General features: G+C 40.2%; 1 gene segment (V, D, J or C); it reads left to right on the forward strand.

The window, feature by feature from the left end:
- Positions 1-4,587: 4,587 nt before the first annotated feature.
- On the forward strand, positions 4,588-5,059 carry LOC118575677. The segment is given in 2 exon segments: positions 4,588-4,633; positions 4,725-5,059. Coding segments are annotated over 2 exon segments (381 nt in total).
- Positions 5,060-22,485: the final 17,426 nt, after the last annotated feature.

Consider the following 22,485-nt stretch of genomic DNA (forward strand, 5'->3'; position numbering starts at 1 on the left):
CAACAAGATAGACAAGCCCTTATCCAAACTAACCAAAAGACAGAGAGAGAGCATCCAAATTAACAAAATCAGAAATGAAAAGGGGGACATAACAACAGACAATGAGGAAATCCAGAGAATCATCAGGTCATATTGAGGTCTTTGATCCTCTTGGATTTAAGTTTTGTGCATGGTGACAGATATGGATCTATTTGCAGTCTTATATGTGTTGATATCCAGTTGTACCAGCACCATTTGTTGAAGATGCTTTCTTTTTTCCATGGTACAGTTTTGGCTTCATGGTTAAAAATCATATGTTCATATGTGCGTGAATTAATGTCAGGGTCTTCAATTCAATTCCATTGGCCTACATGTTGGTTTTATGATTATCTTAATTTGGACTCTCTCTCTCTTTCTCTCTGCCTTTTGGTTAGTTTGGATAAGGTCTTGTCTATCTTGTTGATTTTGTCAAAGAACCAACTCTTTGTTTCATTGCTTCTTTGTATTGCTCTCTTTCTTTATATTTTATTGTTTTTAGTTCTCAGTTTGATTATTTCCTGGCATCTATTCCTTCTGGCTGACTTTGCTTCTTTTTGTTTTAGAGCTTTTAGGTGTGGTGTTAAGTCACTAGTGTGAAATTTCACCATCTTCTTTATGTAGGCATTTAGTGCTATGAATTTTTCTTAGCACTGCCTTCATAGTGTCCCATAAGTTTGGGTATGTAATACATTTATCTTCATTGAATTCTAGGAAGTCTTTTACTTCTTTCTTTCTTTCTCTCTTTCTTTCTTCCTTAACCTATTAGTGGTTCAGTGGAGGATTATAAAGTTTGGAGTAGTTGTGAATAAACTATAATATACTTTTGGCCAGTAATATACAAATCAATCAACCATATCAGCACAAAAAAATCCCCTTTCAAAATTCAATTTCATTTACCTGACATATCAAATAGTTTCTTGAAAGTTCTCTCCTGAGATTTGTAAGTGGTCACTTTTCCTTTCATAATAAATGTCATTTTATATATTTATTTATAGTTAAGTCTAATCCTGAATTGATTTTAGTAGTAGCAATCAAATTCCTTATTATTTTAGAGTTAGAGATGGAGCTGAATGTCATGGAATGGAGTCCTCAAGGTGTGGAAATTGCTACATTGGCAATAAGCTGGGCTCCTACTTAAATAACATTGGGGCCAAAGCAGTATGATTCTAGGTGGGAATATAAAAGCCTTCTTCATGTCATCAAGAGCACTGGGTGATCATTCCTCTGTTTTCTAAAATTGTATTGTCCTTGTCACAAGTTCTAGATTGACACTGATTGACACTGAATAGTCATTAGTATATAGTGCATGAATATATATATATATATATATATATATATATATATATATATATATATGAATTCAATATACTTTATTTTATTGTTAGAGGCAACATAGGATCTCCTTTTATTTTTGGTTCTGTTATATCTTTAACATGTATGAATCCAATCATATCTGTATAAATATTCTGTTTTGGTTTTTGTTTGGTTTTGTCTTTATTTAGGAGAACACATAATTGGGCTATACAGAGGCTGAATGGCATGAAAAAAATAATTCTGCCATTGATAGCATGGCTACAATCTATTTTTGTTAAAACAACAATAACAAAGTTGGATTCTCTGGTATAAACTTTTTTTATTACTCAGATCAAACACAATAAGCTGTGGAATCAAAACCTTGTGACTAAAAATTCCCATTATTTTCCCATCTGCCCTGGCTCTTCTGAAATACACGAACACCTCCAGTTGAGAATTGTTTGAGATGTCTGTTTTCCATCCAGTACATTCAATTTTCTATAGTGGGTATCAAGCACAAGTCACTTTGCATGAGTCTACTCTAAGCATATCCTTTAAATAAATATCCTCGATTTAATGTCAAGATTCAAAATTCATAAACTTTTCTAGTCCTTCTAAAAGTATCCAAATTTTATCATTATGACCTCAGTGGAGCAAATAAGGCAGAGAGATGTCTGATAAAATACACAATGAAATAAGACACTGAATTATATAACCAACATATAATAAGTAATAGGTAATTATTTAATTTTTCCCAATAACTCAGTTTTGTCTCTTTGGTTTGCTCTAGGCAATCAGATGTCTAGTACTTCCTCCACAAAACTCATTATATAGCAGCAGGAAATGCAAACAAATCCTCCCCCTGTCCACTCAGCTCTGGCTGAGGAGCCAGCCCAAGATACACCAGTTTCCCCTTTCAGTGTTTGGCACTGAACACACACTGCTTACCTGTAGTGGATACCCATCCCAGCATTGGCCTAGGAGTTCCAACCCCCATTGAGGCTTCGGTAATGGCCACGCCCACAAGGCAGGGTGGAGGAGGAAGCAGAAGAACAAGGATCAGGAGGAGGGCTCTCTCTTGGTTCCAGGACCCTGGACGCTAGAGGTGGACCCAGCAGGGTTCTCCAGAGAACACGCCAGACTGCACTATATCTTTGCCAGACCCTACAACCTACCCCTTCATTTGTAAGTTAGCCCACAAAATAAACCTCTCTTTTAACTACATGGAGTGGCCTTAATAATTTCACCAATATCTACCAAGGAGTTGTATATGAGAACAGATTTCCTAGTGTGTAGTGGGCAGCCATCCCAGGCTTGGCCTGGAAGTTCCAACCCCCACAGAGGCTTTGGTAATGCTGACTCCCACAAGGCAGGGCTGAGGGAGGAAGCTGAAGACCCAGGATCTAGAAGAGAGGGTTCTCTTGGTTCTAGGACCCTGGACGCTGGAAGTAGAATAAGCATAGTTCTCCAGAGAATACCTCTGGAGTAGCTGCTCCCTTTTTTGGGAATGGAACCCTGTAGTCATTCCCTGGTTAAATGGAACTTTGCAGGCACGTTTAGGTACCTGCCAGGCAGGGAGGAGGCTGAGGGAGGGAGCAGCACAGGCCTTTCCTCTCTAAACATCACTTTGGACAAACAAGTCCATGGTGAAGATTGCCTAAAACAATGGAAAGAGCAATGATAACATGATGGCATGAGGTGGGAGGTCACAAGAAGAGAGTAGCCTGTGGGAGAGGAAGGAGATACATTACCTCGTGGTTCAGGTCAGGCAACTCTCTCAAGGTCCAGGTGGATCTTTGCTAGGGAAAACAGTAGATATGGTTGGTAGTGAGAGAAGGGAAGTCCTTGGAGATCCCAGGAGCAGAAGAATAAGGCATGGAAGGAAATCGGCCTACTGTGTGTTTCAGGAAGGTCACAGAAGAGCTGGCAGCACCTTTGTGATAGGGAAGAGCAGATCTACATGGTAGACAGTGAAGATCAGCCCCAATGGGGCTAAATGGTAAATATAGGTCTTCAAAATGCGTATTTATCATTATTAAAAATACTCTCAATTGGTATTTATATTTATATAATAGTTGTTTTTTGAAGATCAATCTTTGAGCTTTATACATGATACTATACCACTGAGCTATGGCCTCAACCAGAGATGGTTAATTTCAGTTTGCTGTGGATATCGCTCTGTGTGAATAAATGCTGATTGGCCAGTAGCCAGGCAGAAAGTATAGGCAGGGCAAGCAGAGAAGTGCATTCTGGAAAAGGAAGCCAGAGGCAGAAAGAACAGCCAGCGCCACCATAACAAGCAAGATGTAAGGTTCAGGTAAGCCAGGAGCCATGTGGCAAGATATAGATTAATAGAAGTAGGTTAATCTAAGATAGAGGAAGGAGATAACAAGAAGCCTGCCACAGCCATACAGATTATAAGTAATATAAGAGTCTGAGTGATTATTTTATAAATGAGTTGTGGGACCACAGGAGCTTGGTGGCACCTGGAGAGAAGCTCTCCAGCTTCATTCAATATTTATTAAACCTTTTAAAATATTTCTTTATATTTTTGATACAGGGTTTCTCTGTGTAGCTTTGGACCCTCTCCTGGAATTCCCTCTGTGTAACCAGATAGCCTGGAACTAATAGAAATCTGACTGCCTCTGCCTCCCAAGCGCTGAGATTAAAGGTGTGGGCCAACACTGCCTGACTAATATAATATTTCCTAAATGTTTATATATTAGTTTTCCTTGTCTTAATTTTCTATGAATTAATTTAATAATTTATGAAAATTTTAGAACTACAGAGCACAATATAGTAAGGCTGGAAACATATTTCTATGTAAAACCACAAATTCATACTAAATAACTGTCTTTTTTCATCCCTTCTTTGTCCTATTTCTCTGTTGGCACACAGTATCCTACAGATCAAGCATAACTCAAACCTATGATTCTCTTGCTCCAACCTCTTGCCTGTCATGCAATGATGGGAATGAACACAGAACTTCAGGCAAGCCAAAAATACTCTACCAACTAACTACAAGATTGGGGATATAACTGGTACTTTGCTGTTATAAATGCCACTTTGGTCCTTACTTCACCTCAAACAACTGAAGCATTATTCAGCTTCTCTAAGGCTCCTGTCCCTAGTTTCATGATATAGCAGGAAGACATGCAAATGATTTTCTCTTCTGCTCATGAAAATCAGCCCTGACCATACAGCTGTGACAGAGGAACCCAACTCTGGACTGACAGGTCCTCTCACTCAGTGTTTACTGAACACAGACCTTCCAGCATGGAGTTGAGACTGAGTTGGGTTTTCCTTCTTGCTCTTTGCAAAGGTAATTTATAGATAGGGAGAGATACTGGACATGAGTGTGAGGGACAGTGGACATTTGTGAGAGCTTACTGAAAGGATTCTCTGTCTTTCAGGTGTCCAGTGTGAGGTGCAGCTGGTGGAGTCTGGGGGAGGCTTAGTGCAGCCTGGACAGTCTGTGAAACTCTCCTGTGAAACCTCTGGACTCCCATTCAGTGACTACAGGATGAACTGGATCCGCCAGGCTCCAGGAAAGGGGCTGGAGTGGGTTGCTGAACTAGGAAACAAAGCTAATAATTATGCAACAAACTATGCGCAGTCTGTGAAAGGCAGATTCGCCATCTCAAGAGATGATCCCAAAAGCAGCCTCTACCTGCAAATGAACAGCTTAACACCTGAAGACTCAGGCATTTATTTCTGTACTACAGACACAGTGAGGGACCTTCATTGAGAACCCTGACACAAATCTCCCTGCAGCGGTGCTCAGGACCAGCAGGGGGCGCAGAGCGCACATGGAGAGGAGGGGCAGTGCAGGATCAGGAGCAGGAACAGCTGATTGCTGGTTGATGTGGTCACAGCTGTTGTCCATCTACTCAGTTCTCAGACTCTTCTTTACAGTTATGGTTTGTGAAAACAGTTCTGCTCTTCTGAAGTTTTAAATACATACACTACACAGTCAAACATGAACTATGTGGGGAAAATCACCTCTGATTGCAGAAATGACTCTGCTGAAGTCACTGGGGTGAAATTTGCAGAAGTTCTGCAGCATTCATGATTTTTCTCCCTCAGGACATTCAGGGCAAAGCCTCAGTGCTGTTCTGATTAGGACAGCGTTTCACATTAGGGGAGCCATGAGGGAGGTTTGGTCACACACCCCAAAATTACTCAAGTCTTCCTATTTCTCCGATAACTGCGCACCTCAGGTACAGATCTGACCTGTTTGATGTTGATTCAGTTACTCCATCTGTAACTTTCATCATCCTATCTTTCATTACATTTAGTTCCTAGCTCCTGGCCTTTGTTCTAAACACAGACATAAGCCACGGATTGTAAACTCAGCTGAGGCCCATGGTGTAACTCTGTGTGAGGAGGGGTGACTGGGGAAGGTTGTTGGTGAATGAAAACAAAAAAGAGAAGAAACAAGTATGTGCCCAGTCTGGGAGGAGCAGACTGTTGCACTTGCTGGCCAGGCTCTATAGAACCTTCTGGGCCAGCGGCTTGGAGACAGCATTTGGAGCTGTTTGTAAGTGAATCACCTGGGACACTCTGAAGGTTTCTGGGATGCAGATTTTGAGGAAACACCTAGAGCTAGCTACTTGCTGGAGCAGTCAGCAATGTATTTGAAATCTGGTAGGGCCACTTGCTAAGGAACCAGCCCTCAGCAGGTCAGGAACTGAAGAGGTGTGGAGCCAACACAAGTGCACACACACACAGGAGATTTTCTGAGGGCCAAAGCTTAATTGTTTATTTTATTTTTGTCTTTCTGCCATTCCTACTGTGTTCTCTCTGTTCTGTTCTTTCACCTAGCTGTTCTCCTCTTCTTCTTACAAATTGTTCTTCTTCTACAATTTCCCTGATGTTTTCATTCAAGTACTTTTTTTTCTTATTTATTTTATATCTCCTATGTCAAAAATCCCTATAAGAGAAAAGTTTTCCTTGCAGAGGAGTATCTTACCATGAGTGCAGCCATGAGAGGATTGAGACTAACAATATTGGGAAAAGGCCTCACCATTACAATAAGCAGGAAAGCCACAGGCTGTACATTGCAGGGGACCAATCAGAATTGAGATAAAAAAGTACTAAATGTTTTAAAACATAAAGGATAGCTCACATAATCTGTACACACACGTACACACACACACACACACACACAAACACACACACACACACACACTTATATTGACAATTCCTTGTGGCAATGCCAGTACCAATTCCTTCTGTTGCCTCGTATCTTCTCAATAAGAAGATCAACCCCCATCTGATTCTGGAATTCCTCTACCCCTCCCCAATCCTTTTCTCCTAAAAACCCTGCCATAACTGAGCTCAATGCTCTCCCTGATCCAACTGTTAGTTATTATTATTATGAGGCACTGTGTTAGTAATTGAGAGATGCTGTTTACCTTTTAAGAAAAGCCAGGAAGCACAACAAAAACCATTATAAGTGTTTATAAAGAGGGGAGTGCTTAGGCCTAGGGAAATGGTTGTGCAGGGAGAGAGAGGAAGAAGAAGAGGAGGGAGGAGGCTGTGAACCACTTTTTATGGATTCCCCTGCACATGTGCATATGGGCTTCCATAGCTTTGCCAAACATGTGAATAGATTACATTATCACACTACACACAAATTATGTGATCAGGAAGTGCAGGATGTAAGGCCCCAGGATGACAAGGTTCTTGACTAGGTACTGGACAGCACATGTGCTATCACATAGCAGGTATAGGGGCCAGGATTTCCAAAATTTCAGACTCTTTGTTTATTATAAGAAATGGTGGGTAAACAGGATCGGGTGTGCTATGTCTCCCAAAACTGCTTCCTGCTTATTTGATGGGCATTGGTTAACTTTTGAGGGTGGGGATGGGGGCTCTTGAGGTAGCCTGATACCCTGAGGTAGTGGAATGTCCTCCACTGCTTTGGGTATTGTCCAATACCTTCAGTGATTAGGGCTTTGTGGTAAAGCTGAAGTGGATCTGACTTGTCCAGGTAGATTCAAGCTGGATATGGAGCTCAGAAAAAAATTTTAAACATATAAACAAGAAATCAGAGGGCATTTAAAAATCTTGAGCTTATAGCCATTGTATTATAACGTTTAGTACTCTGCATTGAAAATTTCTTTGGTGACTGTTAGAGACAGCAAGAGTAAAAGACTTGAAACATGCTGTTAATTTTATCTTGGGTAAGCCTTACTGGAGGGCATTTAATAGTAATAGATCATTATATTGAAGTCTGTTATATGGAGAGTCCAGTCAATTTTTGGTGTAGGGGTGTAAATACCTCTGGACTGTTACTGTTCCTTACCACCTGGGTTTATTTGGTGGTCCTTGTACTCCAGCTCTATGGTGATCCTATAACAATTAGCTGAGTAGTTAATTAGGAAACAGAAGCAGGAAAGCTGAGATTGGGGGATAATTGACTCTCCTGGAATTGGTGACAAGGCCGTGGATCCTGGTGTCCTATGGAACTTAAAAGAACATGGACTTGTCTGTGTCACTGTGTATGAAGAGAAACTTTTCTTGGGTAAAGGAGACATAAAAGGCTTCAGTTGGGTCAGGTGAGTCCAGTGAGAAAGGCCTCACGATTAGCAGCTGTGTGGGTTATAAGTATTAACTTGAAGGATCCCTGCCATTTAGGAAAAAGGGGTAAAGGGCACTGAACTGGAAGAGAAAGAAGGACCTGATCCACAATGTGGATTGGGGTTGGGCATGTATTATCACATGGCTGAGGTAAGAAATGATGCATGAAATTCCACAGGAGAGAATGAAGATGACAGAGTAAGGGGTGTACTGACCTTGGGTGATAAATCTGGAAGAATCCTGCAAGTGGATAATAACAGGGATATTGTGTCAAGCAATAGAATGTTTCTGGGTGTGCCAGAGTTTGGGGTCAACCTGAAAGGCTGGCAAGGAAAGTGAACTGTTAGAACTAGTAGGGTGGGTGACTAGAAGGAGGAGAAGAAATGCTGGCAAGTCTGAGGTAAGGCAAAAGAGGGAGCAAATGGAATGATAGCTCATACCCTAATTGAATAAACTCTTCCCATGAGGGGGACTGGGCAGGTTGGCACAACTGAAAAAGTGTGGATGAGAGGGATGCCCCTGAAAATACAATTAAGTGGTGTGGTCTGATGAGGTAGATAAGGCTGTCCCCCTACCCTGATGATGGCAGAACAACTTAAACACTAACACTGTGACAACTTTATTGCAAGAAATTGGACTTGCTATAATCTCTTCAGGATCAGAGTATAATAGTAGTTTCCAGGTTAAATATAATGCTATATTCCAGAGGTCAAGTTGCAAGTTTACAGATTATGAAATACTGATGTCTCAGACCAATTGCCTTTTTATCTTTATATGCTTTGTAGTCTTCGAGGAAAAATAGAGAAACAGAGGTGACTGGAAAGCTTCACTAATGAGGGTATGCCTCAATTTCTCTAAAAGGCACACAGTGCCCCAGGAGCCAAGAACCCTAACCTGAAATCCTGACCTTTGCCTTTCAAAGCAGCAAGACCAGGTAAACTCCATTATTCCCTCCAAAGTATGATGGCTCTAAGCAAAAGCAATATGCCTATTTTTCCTAGGCACAGTGATTTGGCATGCTGTAATCCTTTAGTCCCTCAGTAGTACCAGCGGGTAGTGTTGGAGCTGGAACCACCTGACAGCATGGAAGACTTTTCACTGTGAGAAATATTAATGTCCCTAGTGCATGAGCCAGCTATTTGGAACTAAATGCCGATGGTCAGACACTTTTCACAGCCTTGGAGCAGGGAGGCAGGTTGGACCTGCCCCCAGCGATTGTACCAGGCTCTGTCCATGGGAGAACTTGTCTTGGAGGATGTGGGAATGAGGAATGGGTTGGGGGGATAGGCTTGGAAGTGGGAAGAGGAAGGATAGGGCATTCTGTGGTTGATATGTAAAATGAATAGAAAATCTCTTAATAAAATAAATGAGAACAAAATCACAGCTACAGAAGAACGCAATGTGTGGTTATAAAGAAGCCAAAGATTAGTTTTTGGTGTGATGTGTGATTTTTATATTGGGCTGTTAAGTTATCCATCTCCAGTTTGTTAGTCATGAATCCTATCTCCTCCCTAGAAGAGTAAGGCTATGACCATTGGGGCCAATGACAGATAATTTCCCTGGAACTCGATTTGTTCATGGAATGGTGTATGGCAGAAATCATAAGCATTCCCTAGGTTTGACAGACTGATGCTGGGAATGAGATGTTCCAGTTCTGTTTACTTTGTAAAATGAGAGTGTGTGACATGGGTATGAGGGCATGAGGGATTGTGACAACATGGGAGTGATAGAATTGACCCTCTTGTCTGAAGGTATCCTGTCACAGATGCAGCTTCAAGAGTCAGGACTCGCCCTGGTGAAGCCCTCAACGTCACTGTCCCTCACCTGTTCTGTGACAGTTTCTCCATCACCAGTGGTTACTACTGGATCTGGATCAGGCAGTCCCCAGGGAAGAACCTAGAGTGGTTGGGCACCATAACTCACAGTGGGGAACTGCTTACAAACCTTGTCTCAAGAACCTCATCTCCATCACTAAAGAAACATCCAAGAACATGTTCTTCTTACAGCTGAACTTTGTGACCACTGAGGACACAGCTTCTTATTTTGTGCAGAAGACACAGGGAGGGGATTTCAGCAGGAGCTCAGAAACATTCCTCCCTGCAGAGGAGCTCTGGACAAGCATGGGCCACTGAGCCCTAACTAAGCCCAGGAACTCTACATCAGAGGAGAGAAAGAAAAACATTTGGCATTCTGTGACTTTGCCTCCCACTGTCTAAGTACGGAGAGGCATTGGAGTAATTTCTCTCTGTGATAATGAAATGCTGTGTTTTTGTAAAATCACATTAGTTTATTTCTCATAAGATGGTGTTTACTGTCACATATTTTGGCCTTTTAGTTGTGGACATAACTCTTAGTAGGTTAGCCAATATTGGTTTTTGAGACAGCCTTTCTAGGTTTCACAGACCTCACTGCCCTGAAACTCACATTGTAGACCAGCATGCCCACAAATTCATAGATATCCACCTGTCTCGGCCTTCCAAGTTCTTGGATTAAAGGCTTTCTCTAACAAATCCAGTCAGTAATATATTTTTTAGTGAAATATACATTCTGAAATTCAGCTGACATCAGTATGGCAGTAGTTGTCATGTTAAAATATGAATTCCACATTTGATTGTCCACACCCTCTCCAAACAGAAAATCTGTAGTTTGGAACACATCCTAGACTGTTCATACAAAGTAGTTGGTGTGATGTCTAGGGAATGAGACATAGAGTGACATGGGGAACACACATCTCAGTAGCTGAATTATCTATCCTTCACTGCACATTAGGGTATTTCCTGGAGTCACATGTGTATGGCTGTGGAACAAGAACTCTGCAGTCAGTAGTTACTGTCTCCTACAGATGGAATGTTTGGTGCAAGAAAATATGATCTCTTCCTACAGAGAGTCATAGGAATCTAAATGTAACCCAAGAGAAGATCCTGAAAGACAGTTCCTCAACCATGTACATACAAAGTAAAATCTGAGGAGTAAGAGTTCTCAAACCAAGCACCCTAAATTCAGTAAACAAGAGTGACATTTAATTCCATGATACCTTTGAAAAATTCTAACTGATCATTAGAAAATTTGAGACAAACCAAAGATGGGGCATAATGTCTGATCAGCATCTCTGAGATGCTCACAGTATCACAAGCAAGGTTGCATTGCATGTATAGTGGTGGGAGTCCCTCTGACCCTGCACTGGACAGCTGCCTTCCTATTGCTAAGAAAAGTCTCCATTAAGCTGTGCATAGCCCAAAGATCAGACATAAAGGAACAAGGACTCAAATGTGAGATTTCCAGTGAAGAAGAAGTGGATGGACATCTAATCAGACCAATCAGGACTGACAGGATATAATATTCTGGAGTTATAGTATTGTTTCTGGGAGACACTGTTTCTAATTACAACCTCATATCTTGAGTCAGCATTAATAGTGACATCCCGAATAGCCAATTGTTAAATTCTGAACCACCTGCCACACCTTACTTTGCCAAAGACATCAGAAGGAGACTTCAGGATCAATTGAGACATACACAGAGAGAGACAATTAGGAACTATTAAGACTTCTCACAATTAATAGACATCCCTTAGATTATAGGAAATTGAAGACTGCCCCATGCTCTTCCTCACAAACAGGTTTATTCTTGTTTAAATGTTAGACTTTGTGGTTTCCCCTTCCTGCTCAAGCAATCCTCTAGAGACCCTTTGCTAGGTCATAGTCTATGACAGTTACTAATTGTTTACTTTCTCAAAAGCATATCATCATTTCTCTATGGTTCATCTAAGATATCCATTTGCCACTTTCTATCCAATAGAAACAACATGAGAATAAATCTCTCCATGTTTTTCAACCAATGCTTATATTTCGAAGAGTTGGTGATTGTTATTAGCAAAGTTGGAAATCTCAGGAAATTCTAAATCATCTGAAAACCATTATCACGAATTTCTCTCCTATGGGGAGGAGAAGCCAGATCTTTCATGAACTAATGATACTTTTCACATATAGATGAGAAAACAAGTTGTCTATGTTTCAGGGTTCCAATGTCTGAATGTCTCTAAAATGGTACATGTAACTATTATATTTCATACAATAAATATTTGAGATTTACATCCTTATAAAGAATACTTTATGACTCAATTTCCTATATAATGATTCTTTGAAGTTTTTTTTTGTACCTGTGGCTTGTGAATATGTCTTAGTGACCATTTTGCAAAGGCCAGTGGATGTCATCTACATACTGTGTTCTAACTGTCTTCCCATTGGCAACCAAGATCCTTATCACAGGTTTCTGCTCTTTGCTGGTATTTTCTTGTCAACATTGGCTAGGTACTTACTGTGATATGTCTGGTGATGGTCAAGGAAGCAAAGCTGGAATGTTTTACCTGTGACTTAAAGAAGCATCACAAGGAGAAGTGCTAGTAGGTTTGGGTTCAGTGTTAATGGTCCCCAATTTCAGCACCTGTTCAAGGAAAAAAAGAATCTACTGGTTCAGAGCTGAGCCTTCTCTGGATACCATTATCATGATCTCAACTATATGTGAAAAAGTTTGGGAGAACAAATGGATTTTAGAGTGTTAGATTAGTGAGATCATAACAAACACAACTCACTAAATGGTAGAGTAGGTAGGTGAAAACCAAGGAATCCACTGTCTGTTATATAAGATGCTGGCATTTACTTACCAAGGCAAGTTTGCCTGATTATGGTCAATGAGAACTGAATTTTAACCAGGCCACAATAGAGGGGTCACATCAAAACTGACATGTGACAATTTTATTGCAAGAAATGGGACTTGCTATACTCTTATCAGAATCAGAGTATAATGGCAGTTGCAAGAATCAATACAATGGTATACTCCAGGATAAAATGACATTTGCAAGTTGAAAGGATATAAAAGATGAATGTCTAAGACCAATTGCCCTTTAAATCTTCTATATGCTTTGAAGACTTCTGAGAAACATAGAGAAACAGAGGTAACTTGAAACCCTCACTGACTGAGGGAATGCCTCAATTACTCATGAGCTGAAGGACACAGAGTGTCCCAGAAACCAAGGACTCTAACCTGAAAACCTCTGATGTGCCTTTCACAGCAGCTAGACCACATCAACTCCAAGATTTCCTTGCTCTAGGCAGAAGCAATATGCCAATTTTTCCTGGGCACAGTGATTTGGCATGCTGTAATTCCTTGTAATGACTCTAGAATACCAGTGGATAGTGCTGGAACTGGATCTACCTGCCAACATGGAGACCCTTACATTGTGAGAAATATTAATAACAGTAGAAGCACAACTTAAAATCTATCCTCAACACCTGATCTTTATTTCCAGAAAAACAAAAGGCCTTTTCTTTGTAACTGAGTTACATGAGCAATGAAGTTACAGGCATACATCACTCTTCAAGAGAGTCAGTTAAAGTTCAGTATAATGATAACAGACCATGAAGAACCACATCCAGAGACCCCTGGATTGCAATTGTCTATCATGGTTCCCACATGGCTGCCTCCAGGTAAAATATGAGTCTGTTTTCTGTAGTAAATGGGATTATTATTGAGTGGAGTCATTCTTAAAATCACAGCTGTGGAATAAGTCAATGTGTTTCAATTAAGAAGCCAATGATTAGTTTGTGGTGTGATGTAAGATTTTTTTATTTGGCTGGTAAATATTCCATCTCTAGTTTGATAGTCATAAATCCTATCTTCCTTCCTAGAGGAGCACTGTTATGACCACGACTGGCTGATAATAGCTAACCTTTCCTGACATGGAAAAATTGAGTTAGTTACTAGATTCTACGTCACTCTCCTGGGGATGCTACAAAAGTGGAAATTACACAATTCAAAGACCCTCTCAGTCACCTTCAAGACAGTATATCTCATAATAGAATGAATCAAATATTGGAAAACTAGAACTGACAAACTTGAGTCAAGAGAGGCAATTTCAAGGCTCTTCATCCTGAGACGACTCCCATACAGTATAGAGTGTCATGTCCTGGTGAGGTGACAGGACTGAAGAGATGCTGGGACATTGATCAGGATCCCAGAGTGGAAACTCCAGATTTTTCTACACATTTTGGTATTCACACACTGGGTTACTCTATTAATTTGAAAATGTTTAAAAATAGAGACCTGGTGTACAGGAGTGCTACTTCCAATGCAGCCTATACAAGACTAATAATAAATGCAAAAAGTTCAAATTTTAGACTGTTTTTTACAGGAAAAACAATACTCTAGAATTTACATACCAATGTTTTTCAATACTTGCTATCAAACACAAGTACTTTTGAATAAATTGCCACTAAGCTACACCTTTGAAATAAATTTCTTCCATATAATATTGGGGTTCAATATTCATAAACTTTTTTAGTCCTTCTAAAGTTATCAAAATTTCATCATAATTGTGGAGCAAATAAGGCAGAAGTGTGTCAGTGGTAAAACACACACATACACACACACACGCACACACACACACACACACACACGATGAAATAAGACTTAAGTATAGCACAAATATATAATAAATAATGGGTAATTCTTTAATTATTTCCCTGTGACTCAGTTTTGTCTCTCTCCTTTGCTTTAGGCAGTTACACAGTGAGGGGACTTCAGCAGGAGCTCATACACAAACCTCCTTGCAGAGAAGCCCTGGACAAACATGGGCCACGGAGCCCTAACCAAGCCCAGGAACTCTACTTCAGAGTAGGGGAAGAAAAACATCTGGTTTTCTGTGACTTTGCTTCTTACTGTCTAAGTACAGAGGTGTTGGGGTCAATTCTCTCGGTGATAATGAAATGCTGAGGTTTTGTAAGGTCACATTAGTTTATTTCTCATACCTCTCAAGATGGTGTATATGGAAATATTTCTTGTCCTTTAGTTGTGGACATAGTTCTTACCAGGTGATCCATATATTGGTTTTTAAGACAGCCTTTCTTTTTTATTCATGAATAAACTCTATTAATATATTAATAAGTAAAAACGTTATATATATATATATATATATATATATATAGGCATTCTTCACAAATATTTCTTTTTTATTTAGATTATCAATTGTTTTTACGTACCAACCACAGACTCCCCTGCCTTTCCTCCTCCCACCCCCCCAGCCCTTCCTCCTCCCAGCCCCCCATACCTCGTCCACCACTCACCTCATTCTCACCTCCTCCAAGGCAAGTTCTTGCATTGGGAGTCAGCAGAGCCTGGTACTCTCCTTTGAGGCAGATCCAACCCCTTCCTCCCTGCACCAAGGATACCCATGTGTCCTAATGTAGGCACTAGGCTGTAAAATGCCAGTTCATGCACTAGGGATGTGTCCCATTCCCAGTGCCTTCAGGCCCAATAAACATTACAAGCTAAACCACAGTCTCGCTCATCCAGAGTGTCCAGTTCCTTACCAGGAGTGTTCCTCAGCTATTGGTCCACAGTTCACGTGACTTTACTAGTTTGGCTAGTTGTTGACAAAGCCTTTCCAGGTGTGGCACACCTGGATGCCCTGAAACTCACATTGTATATCAGGCTGACCTCAAATTCACAGATATCCACCTGTCTCTGCCTCCCAAGTTCTTGGATAAAAGTTTTCTTCAGCAAATAGATCCAAGAATATATATATATATATATATATACATATATATACGTATATATGTATATGTATATATATATATGTATATACATACATACATACATACATACATACATACATACATACATGAAATATGCTTTCTGAAACTCAGCTTATATCAGCATGGCAGTAGTTGTCACATTAAAATTTGAATTCCACATTTGATTGTCCACACCCTCATTCATGATGTGTAGGGAATCAGACATAGTGTGACAAGGTATACACACATCACTGCAGGTGCATTACCTACACTTCACTGCACATCAGTGTAGTTCCTGGAGTCACATGTGTATGGCTGTGGTACAAGAACTCTGCAGTTAAGAGTTAATGTCTCCTACAGATGGAATGGTTTGTACAAGAAAAGACATAATTTGGTATCATGATTAAAAACACCATACAAAATGAATACTCAACTGTACACACTGATAATATGTTTTAATTATATAAAAGAAGATTCCAATTCCTACCTAGAGGAGAACTGAAAATTATGCATGCAGATTCACATCCTCTTGCACCAATAGATTTTGATCTGTGTTGTGAGATCTCTTCCTACAGAGTGTCATAGGAATGGAAATCTAACCCAAGTGTAGATCCTGAAAGACAGTTCCTCAACTCTGTATATTCAAAGAAAAATCAGCAAAGAAAGGAGTCTCCTATCAGTTAACAATAGTGACACTCAATTTCATGATATATTTGAAAAAGTCTAACTTATCATTAAGAAAATTTGAGACAAACAAAAGTTGAGGCATTATATCTGAACAATATCTCTGAGATTCTCATAGTTTCACAAGCAAGGTTGCATTGCATGTATAGTGGTGGGAATTGGTCAGAATCTGCCTCGACAGCTGCCTCTCCATTGCTAAGAATAGTCTCTACTACAGCTATGTATAGCCCAGAGACCAGTCATAAAGGAACAAGGGCTCAAACATGAGATTTCCTGGGATTAAGAAGTGGATGAATATCCAATCAGGCCAATCAAGACTGACGGGATTATAATATTCTTGAATTATAGTACTGTTTGTTGGATACACTTCTTCTAATTGCAACCTAAAATCCGGAGTCAGTATTAATAGGGATATCCCTAATAGCCAATTGTTAAATTCTGAACCACCTGCCACACCTTACTTAGCTAAGGACATGGTAAGTAGTCTTTAGTGTGAACTCAGACATAAAAGAGACAATAAGGAATTCCTGAGACTTCTCACAATTAGTAGACATCCCTTAGGTCATAGGACATTGAACACTGCCCCATGCTCTTCCTCACAAACAGGTTTACTCCTGTTTAAATGTTAGACTTTGAGGTTTCCACTTTCTGTTCAAGCAATCCTCTAGAGACCTTTTGTTAAGGAATAGTCTATGACAGTATTTTTGTACTTCCTCATAAGCATATCATTATTTCCCTATGGATTATTTACGATATACATTTGTCACTTTCTATCCAACAGAATGAACATGCAAGTAAAACTTTCCATGTTTTTCAACCAATGTTTATAATTCTAAGTGTTGGTGATGGTTATTAGCCAAGTGGGAAATCTCAGGAAATTCTAAATCATCTGAAATCCATTATGATTTTTTTCTCCCATGGAGAGGAGAAGACACATCTTCCATGAATTAATGTTATTTTTCACATATAGATGAGAAAACAAGTTGTCTGTGTTTCAAGCTTCCAATGTGTGAATGTCTCTAACAGGGTACATGTGACTATCACTTTTCACACAATGCATGTTTGGGATTTGCATCTTTATAAAAAATACTCTCATACCCAATTTCCCATGTAACAATTCCTTTGAAGGTGTTTTGTGTACCTTTGGTTTGTGGAAATGTTTCTGCTCTTTGGTGGTGTTTTCTTGTTAACATTGGCTACATGCTTAAAATGATGTGTCTGTGTCTAGCGAAGGGAAGAAAGCTGGAATTTTTATCCTGTGATTTAGAGAAGAAGTGATGGTTGGTTTTGGTTCAGTGTTAAGTTTCAGTGCCCAATTTCAGTAACTGTTCAAAGAAAAAAGGATCTACTGGTCCAGAGCTGAGCCTTCTCTGGATACTATTATGACATCAACTCTGTGTGAAGATGTTTGAGAGAACAAGTGGACCATAGAGTGTCAGATTAGTGAGATCACAAAGAATAAAACTCATTGATCAGTAGAGTGTGAAGATAAAAGTCAAGGGATCCACTGTCTGTTACTTAATAACCACAGTGAGGATCAGCCCACATAGTGACATATGATGAGCATATTTAACCTGAAGGTTTAGCATTCTGTGGACTTCAAGAATTTGTGGAATAACTTCTAAATACTTCCTAGATCTGTTGATGAAAAGAGAGAAATGAATGAGCAATATTTAATCTAGCTTGTTCTGCTAGAATTTGGGCAAAAATTTTTAACAAAGATGTAAGTCCAATTGATACAAACCTTGTAAGATGCCAGCATCTACTTATCAAGCCAGGTTTGCCTGATTATGGTCATTGGGAACAGAATCTTAAACAGGCCGTGATGGAGGATCCAATTAAACACTGACACTGTGACATTTTTTTTTGCAAGCAATTGTACTTGCTATACTCTTATCCATATCAGATTATAATGATTGTTTTCAGGATCAATGTAATGGTATCATGCAGTGACATTTTCCAGTTTACAGGCTATGAAAGACTGGTGTCTAATAACAATTGTCCTTTTTATCTTTGTATGCTATGTAATCTTCTAGGGAAAATATAGAAACAGAGGTGACTGGAAAGCTTCACTAACCGAAGGAATGCCTCAATTTCTCTGAAAGGCACAAAGTTCCCCAGGACCCAAGGACTCTAACCTGCAAACTTCTCACCTTTGCCTTTCAAAGCAACAAGACCGGGGCAACTCATTATTCCCTGCAACTCTCGTGATGGCTCTAGGCAAAAGCAATATGCTTATTTTTCCTAGGCACAGTGATTTGGCATGCTGTAATCCCTTAGTGACTCAGCAGTACCAGCGTGTAGTGCTGGAGCTGGATCCATCTGACACAATGGAAGATTCTTCACTATGAGAAATATTAATGACTATAGAAGCACAAATAAAATGAATCTCTGACACATGTTCAGTATCTCCAGAAAAACAAGTCATTTCTCCTGCAGTTGACTTATGGGAGCACTGAATTTTAAGGCATACATAACTGTTCAAGACAGCCAGTTAAACTTCACTATAATGATCACAGATGATGAAGAACCACATCCAGAGACCCCTAGGTTGGAGTTGGCGATCATAATTTCTTTATGGCTGACAAGTGTGTTTTCAGTAGTCAATGGGATAATTATAGTTTAGAGGCAGTCTTAAAAATCACAGGCACAGCCTCCCTCCCCAGAAGTGTGATCAGGGCCTGTCCCTAGTGCATGAGCTGGCTTTTTGGAACCTAGTGCCTATTGTGAGACACTTTGTGCATCCTTGGTGCAGGGAGAGGGGCTTGGTCCTGCCTCAACTGAATGTGCCAGGCTCTGCTGACTGTCCATGGGAGACCTTCCTTTGAGGAGGTGGGAAGGAGGGATGGTTTGGGGGACAAGGCTTGGAAGTGGGAGGATGAAGGACAGGGAAACCCATAGTTCATATGTAAAATGAATACAAAAATCTCTTTATAAAATAATAAGGAACAAATGCCACAGCTACAGAAAGGGAATGTGTGGCTATAAAGATCCAAAGGTTAGTTTGTGGTGTGATGGGTGATTTTTATATTGAGCTGTTAAGTATTCCATCTCCAGTTTGATAGTCATGAATCCTATCTCCTACCTAGAAGAGCACAGCTATGATCATAGGGGTCAATAACAGATAATTTCCCTGGACCTCGATTGGTTCATAGAATGGTGTATGGCACAAATCATTAGCATTCCCTGGGATTTACAGACTGTTGCTGAATGAGACGTTCCATTTCTGTTTACATTGTTAAAATGAGAGTGTGTGACCTGTGTATGAGGGCAGGCCATGCACTGGGGAGAGAGGTCCCAAGGAGTCAAGATGGAAGCAGAGAAGCAAGAGGAATACTCTCGCTGATGAAGCCTCATTGTATAGTCAAGGATGACCTTTGATTTCTGATGCTTCTGTGTCCACTTTCCCATTGCTAGTGTTCCTCCATTTTATGTGTTGCTAGAGATTTAAAGCAGGGCTTCATGCATGCTAGGCAGCATATGACCAACTGAACTCTATCCCAAACCACAATATATTTTTTTTTCAAATTTTAATAAAGATTTTTATTTTTTGTATTTGTTTATGTGCTCATAAACACATGTAATGATATCGGAAATCAAAATACAACCTTTCTCTCCTTCAATCTTGTGTGTTCTGGGACTAGAACTCAGGGAATCAGGTTCCACAGCCAGCATCTTTTTGGGTGTACATACATATAGAGAGAAAATGAGTGAATTTAATGTAGTCTTCAAAGTCACTAGGTCATAGAGGTAGACCTTGAACTGCTGCCCTCCTGTCTCTACCTGCTGGGGTTACAGGTATATGAGACAATGCCTGGTTCCAAATTGGTTGGAAGAGAAGACCTGTGGTGTAGATACAGCTCAGTGGTAGAGTGATTGATTAGCATGGACAAGGAAATAATTTGTTTCCAGTACTACAGAAAGAAGGGAGAGTGTAAATCAAGCTGCTTTTTCTGTTATTGTCATGCCTACTGTTTTTTTTTTGCAATATAATAAAGAAATCTATTTTCTGTGGTGTGATATTTTGTTTTAATTGTGAAAATGAAGCACGCTTTGAGTCGTAGGGCAGAGCTAGTTGTGAGCTGACCAAAATTGAACATAGAAGTATGGAGCACTGTAGCCAGATAGGAGACAGGAAGTAAAAGGTGAGGCTGAAAGAGGATCTCAGCCCTTCTGGAACAAGAATCAGAAGAGTGAGGAAGTAACTGTGGGCTTCTCTCCTGCTTCTCCGATCTTTCAGCGTCTTACACCAACATCTGACTTCCAATTTTTTATTGGTAAAGAATAATTAGATGAACCCTTCCGTTTTCTTTGTTTTGTTTTTCGAGATAGGGTTTCTCTGTGTAGCTTTGTGCCTTTCCTGGAACTCACTTGGTAGGTCAGGCTGGCCTTGAACTCACAGAGATCCACCTGCCTCTGCCTCCTGAGTGCTGTGATTAAAGGCATGTGCCACCAACTTGCGGCCCCGTTTTCTTTGTTAAAAACAAAACAACAAACAAAAAACTTACATATAAAATAAGTCATACCAACATGCAGAGGAGTTCAGGACCAGCAGGGGGCACACTTGAACCAATAATCAATAGGACGAAATAAGATGAGTGGAGGGGACTCCATAGCCTCTGAGGATCCCCTTCCTAAAGTCTATAAGCTGAACAACAGCTGCTGCAGTTGATATGTTAAGTATCCATGTTCAAACACGATAAAATTTCTTTATTCAACAGTGCACAAATTTTTATTTTCACATTTATTTTATTAAGATTTATTTATTTATTTTTGTATGTGAAAAACATTTTTATTCAATATATTCTGACCATGGTGTTCCTGCCCAGCTCTACCATAATTGCTCCTAAGTCCCCACCTCCCTACTGCTCAACTCCATAAACTTTTGATCTCTATATAGAATGTAAACAAATAAACAAGTAAGGATTTAAAAATAAATCCAAGTATTACACACCTGCAACCAGCTAGAAAAGCAATATATTAACAGGTTGCATATGAAAGATGATTACAAATGCTCCTAATTTAGGTGTTTTAGAATTTTCAGACACTATTATCCTCATCAAAACCACCACCTGAAAATCAATTTTGGCCCTAAGATGTCCAAATGTCTCAGGTTCAATTTCTATTTTAAAATTGAGAGATTAGGCCTTGAAGTTATACAAACAGATCTGCACAGTTCTTGGGGAGGGATACTTCCACAGACAGGATGAGTTTTTGGATCTCAGCATCCTACTGTCTGACCCAGGTTTACTCTGCCTCCTCAATCTGGACTAGGTCCTTATATAAGAAATACCCTGCCTCATGAATATGCAAATCATGTGAGTCTATAGTGCTAAATACAGAGATGTCCACACTAAACACAAACATATGATCAGTGTCCTCTCCACAGTCACTGATCATACAGGATCTCACCATGGGATGGAGCTGGATCATCCTCTCCTCCTGTCAGTAACTACAGGTAAGAGGCTTCCAGTTCCAAAACTAAAGTAGAAACAGGGACTGAGGTGACAATGACATCCACTCTGCCTTTCTCTCCACAGGTGTCCACTCCCAGGTCCAGCTGCAGCAGTCTGAGGCTGAGCTGGTAAAACCTGGGTCCTCAGTGAAGTTGTCCTGCAAGGGTTTCAGGCTACACCTTCACTGACTACTTATATTAACTGGCTGAAGCAGAGACCTGGACAGGGCCTGGAGTGGATTGGAAATATTTATCCTGCCAAATGGTGGGTACTAACAAATCAGAAGTTCAAGGACAAGGCCAAACTGACTGTAGATAACTCCCTCCAGCACAGCCTACATGGATCTCAGCCACGCCTGACATCTGAGGACTCTGGGGTCTAATTAACTGTGCCAAGAGACGCAGTGTTTGAAACAAATCCTGGTGTGTCAGAAACTTGATTTTTGTGCGGTAGAGGAGCAAGAAGCTGTCCTGGGACTGAGAGAACAGAAGATTAGCCTCCTAGCCTTCACTCTAAATAATCCATTCTAAGGGTCCTTGTCCATTTCCACAGTTGTTGTTGTTTTTTCTTTTTTTAATGAAGAAAAAATTTCATTCATTTTTACACATCAATCAATGGTCCCTACATCTTCCCTTTCCTGCCGAACCCCCAGCCAATCTCCCTGTAACCTATCTCCTATTTTCCCCCACTGTAGAGACAAGTTCGCAAGTTCCTCCCATTGCGTCAAGGATACAAAGGTTCCCATCAATAGGTAGTTTGCTCCAAAAAGATTGCTGATGCAACAGGGATGAATGCTGATCATACCACCAGCCCCCTCTCCAATGCAGATCAAGCTATGCAACTGTCTCACCATGGAGAGAGCCTAGTCCATCTCATACAGA

Source organism: Onychomys torridus, unplaced genomic scaffold, assembly GCF_903995425.1.
Source record: "Onychomys torridus unplaced genomic scaffold, mOncTor1.1, whole genome shotgun sequence".
NCBI classification, from domain to species: Eukaryota; Metazoa; Chordata; class Mammalia; order Rodentia; family Cricetidae; genus Onychomys; species Onychomys torridus.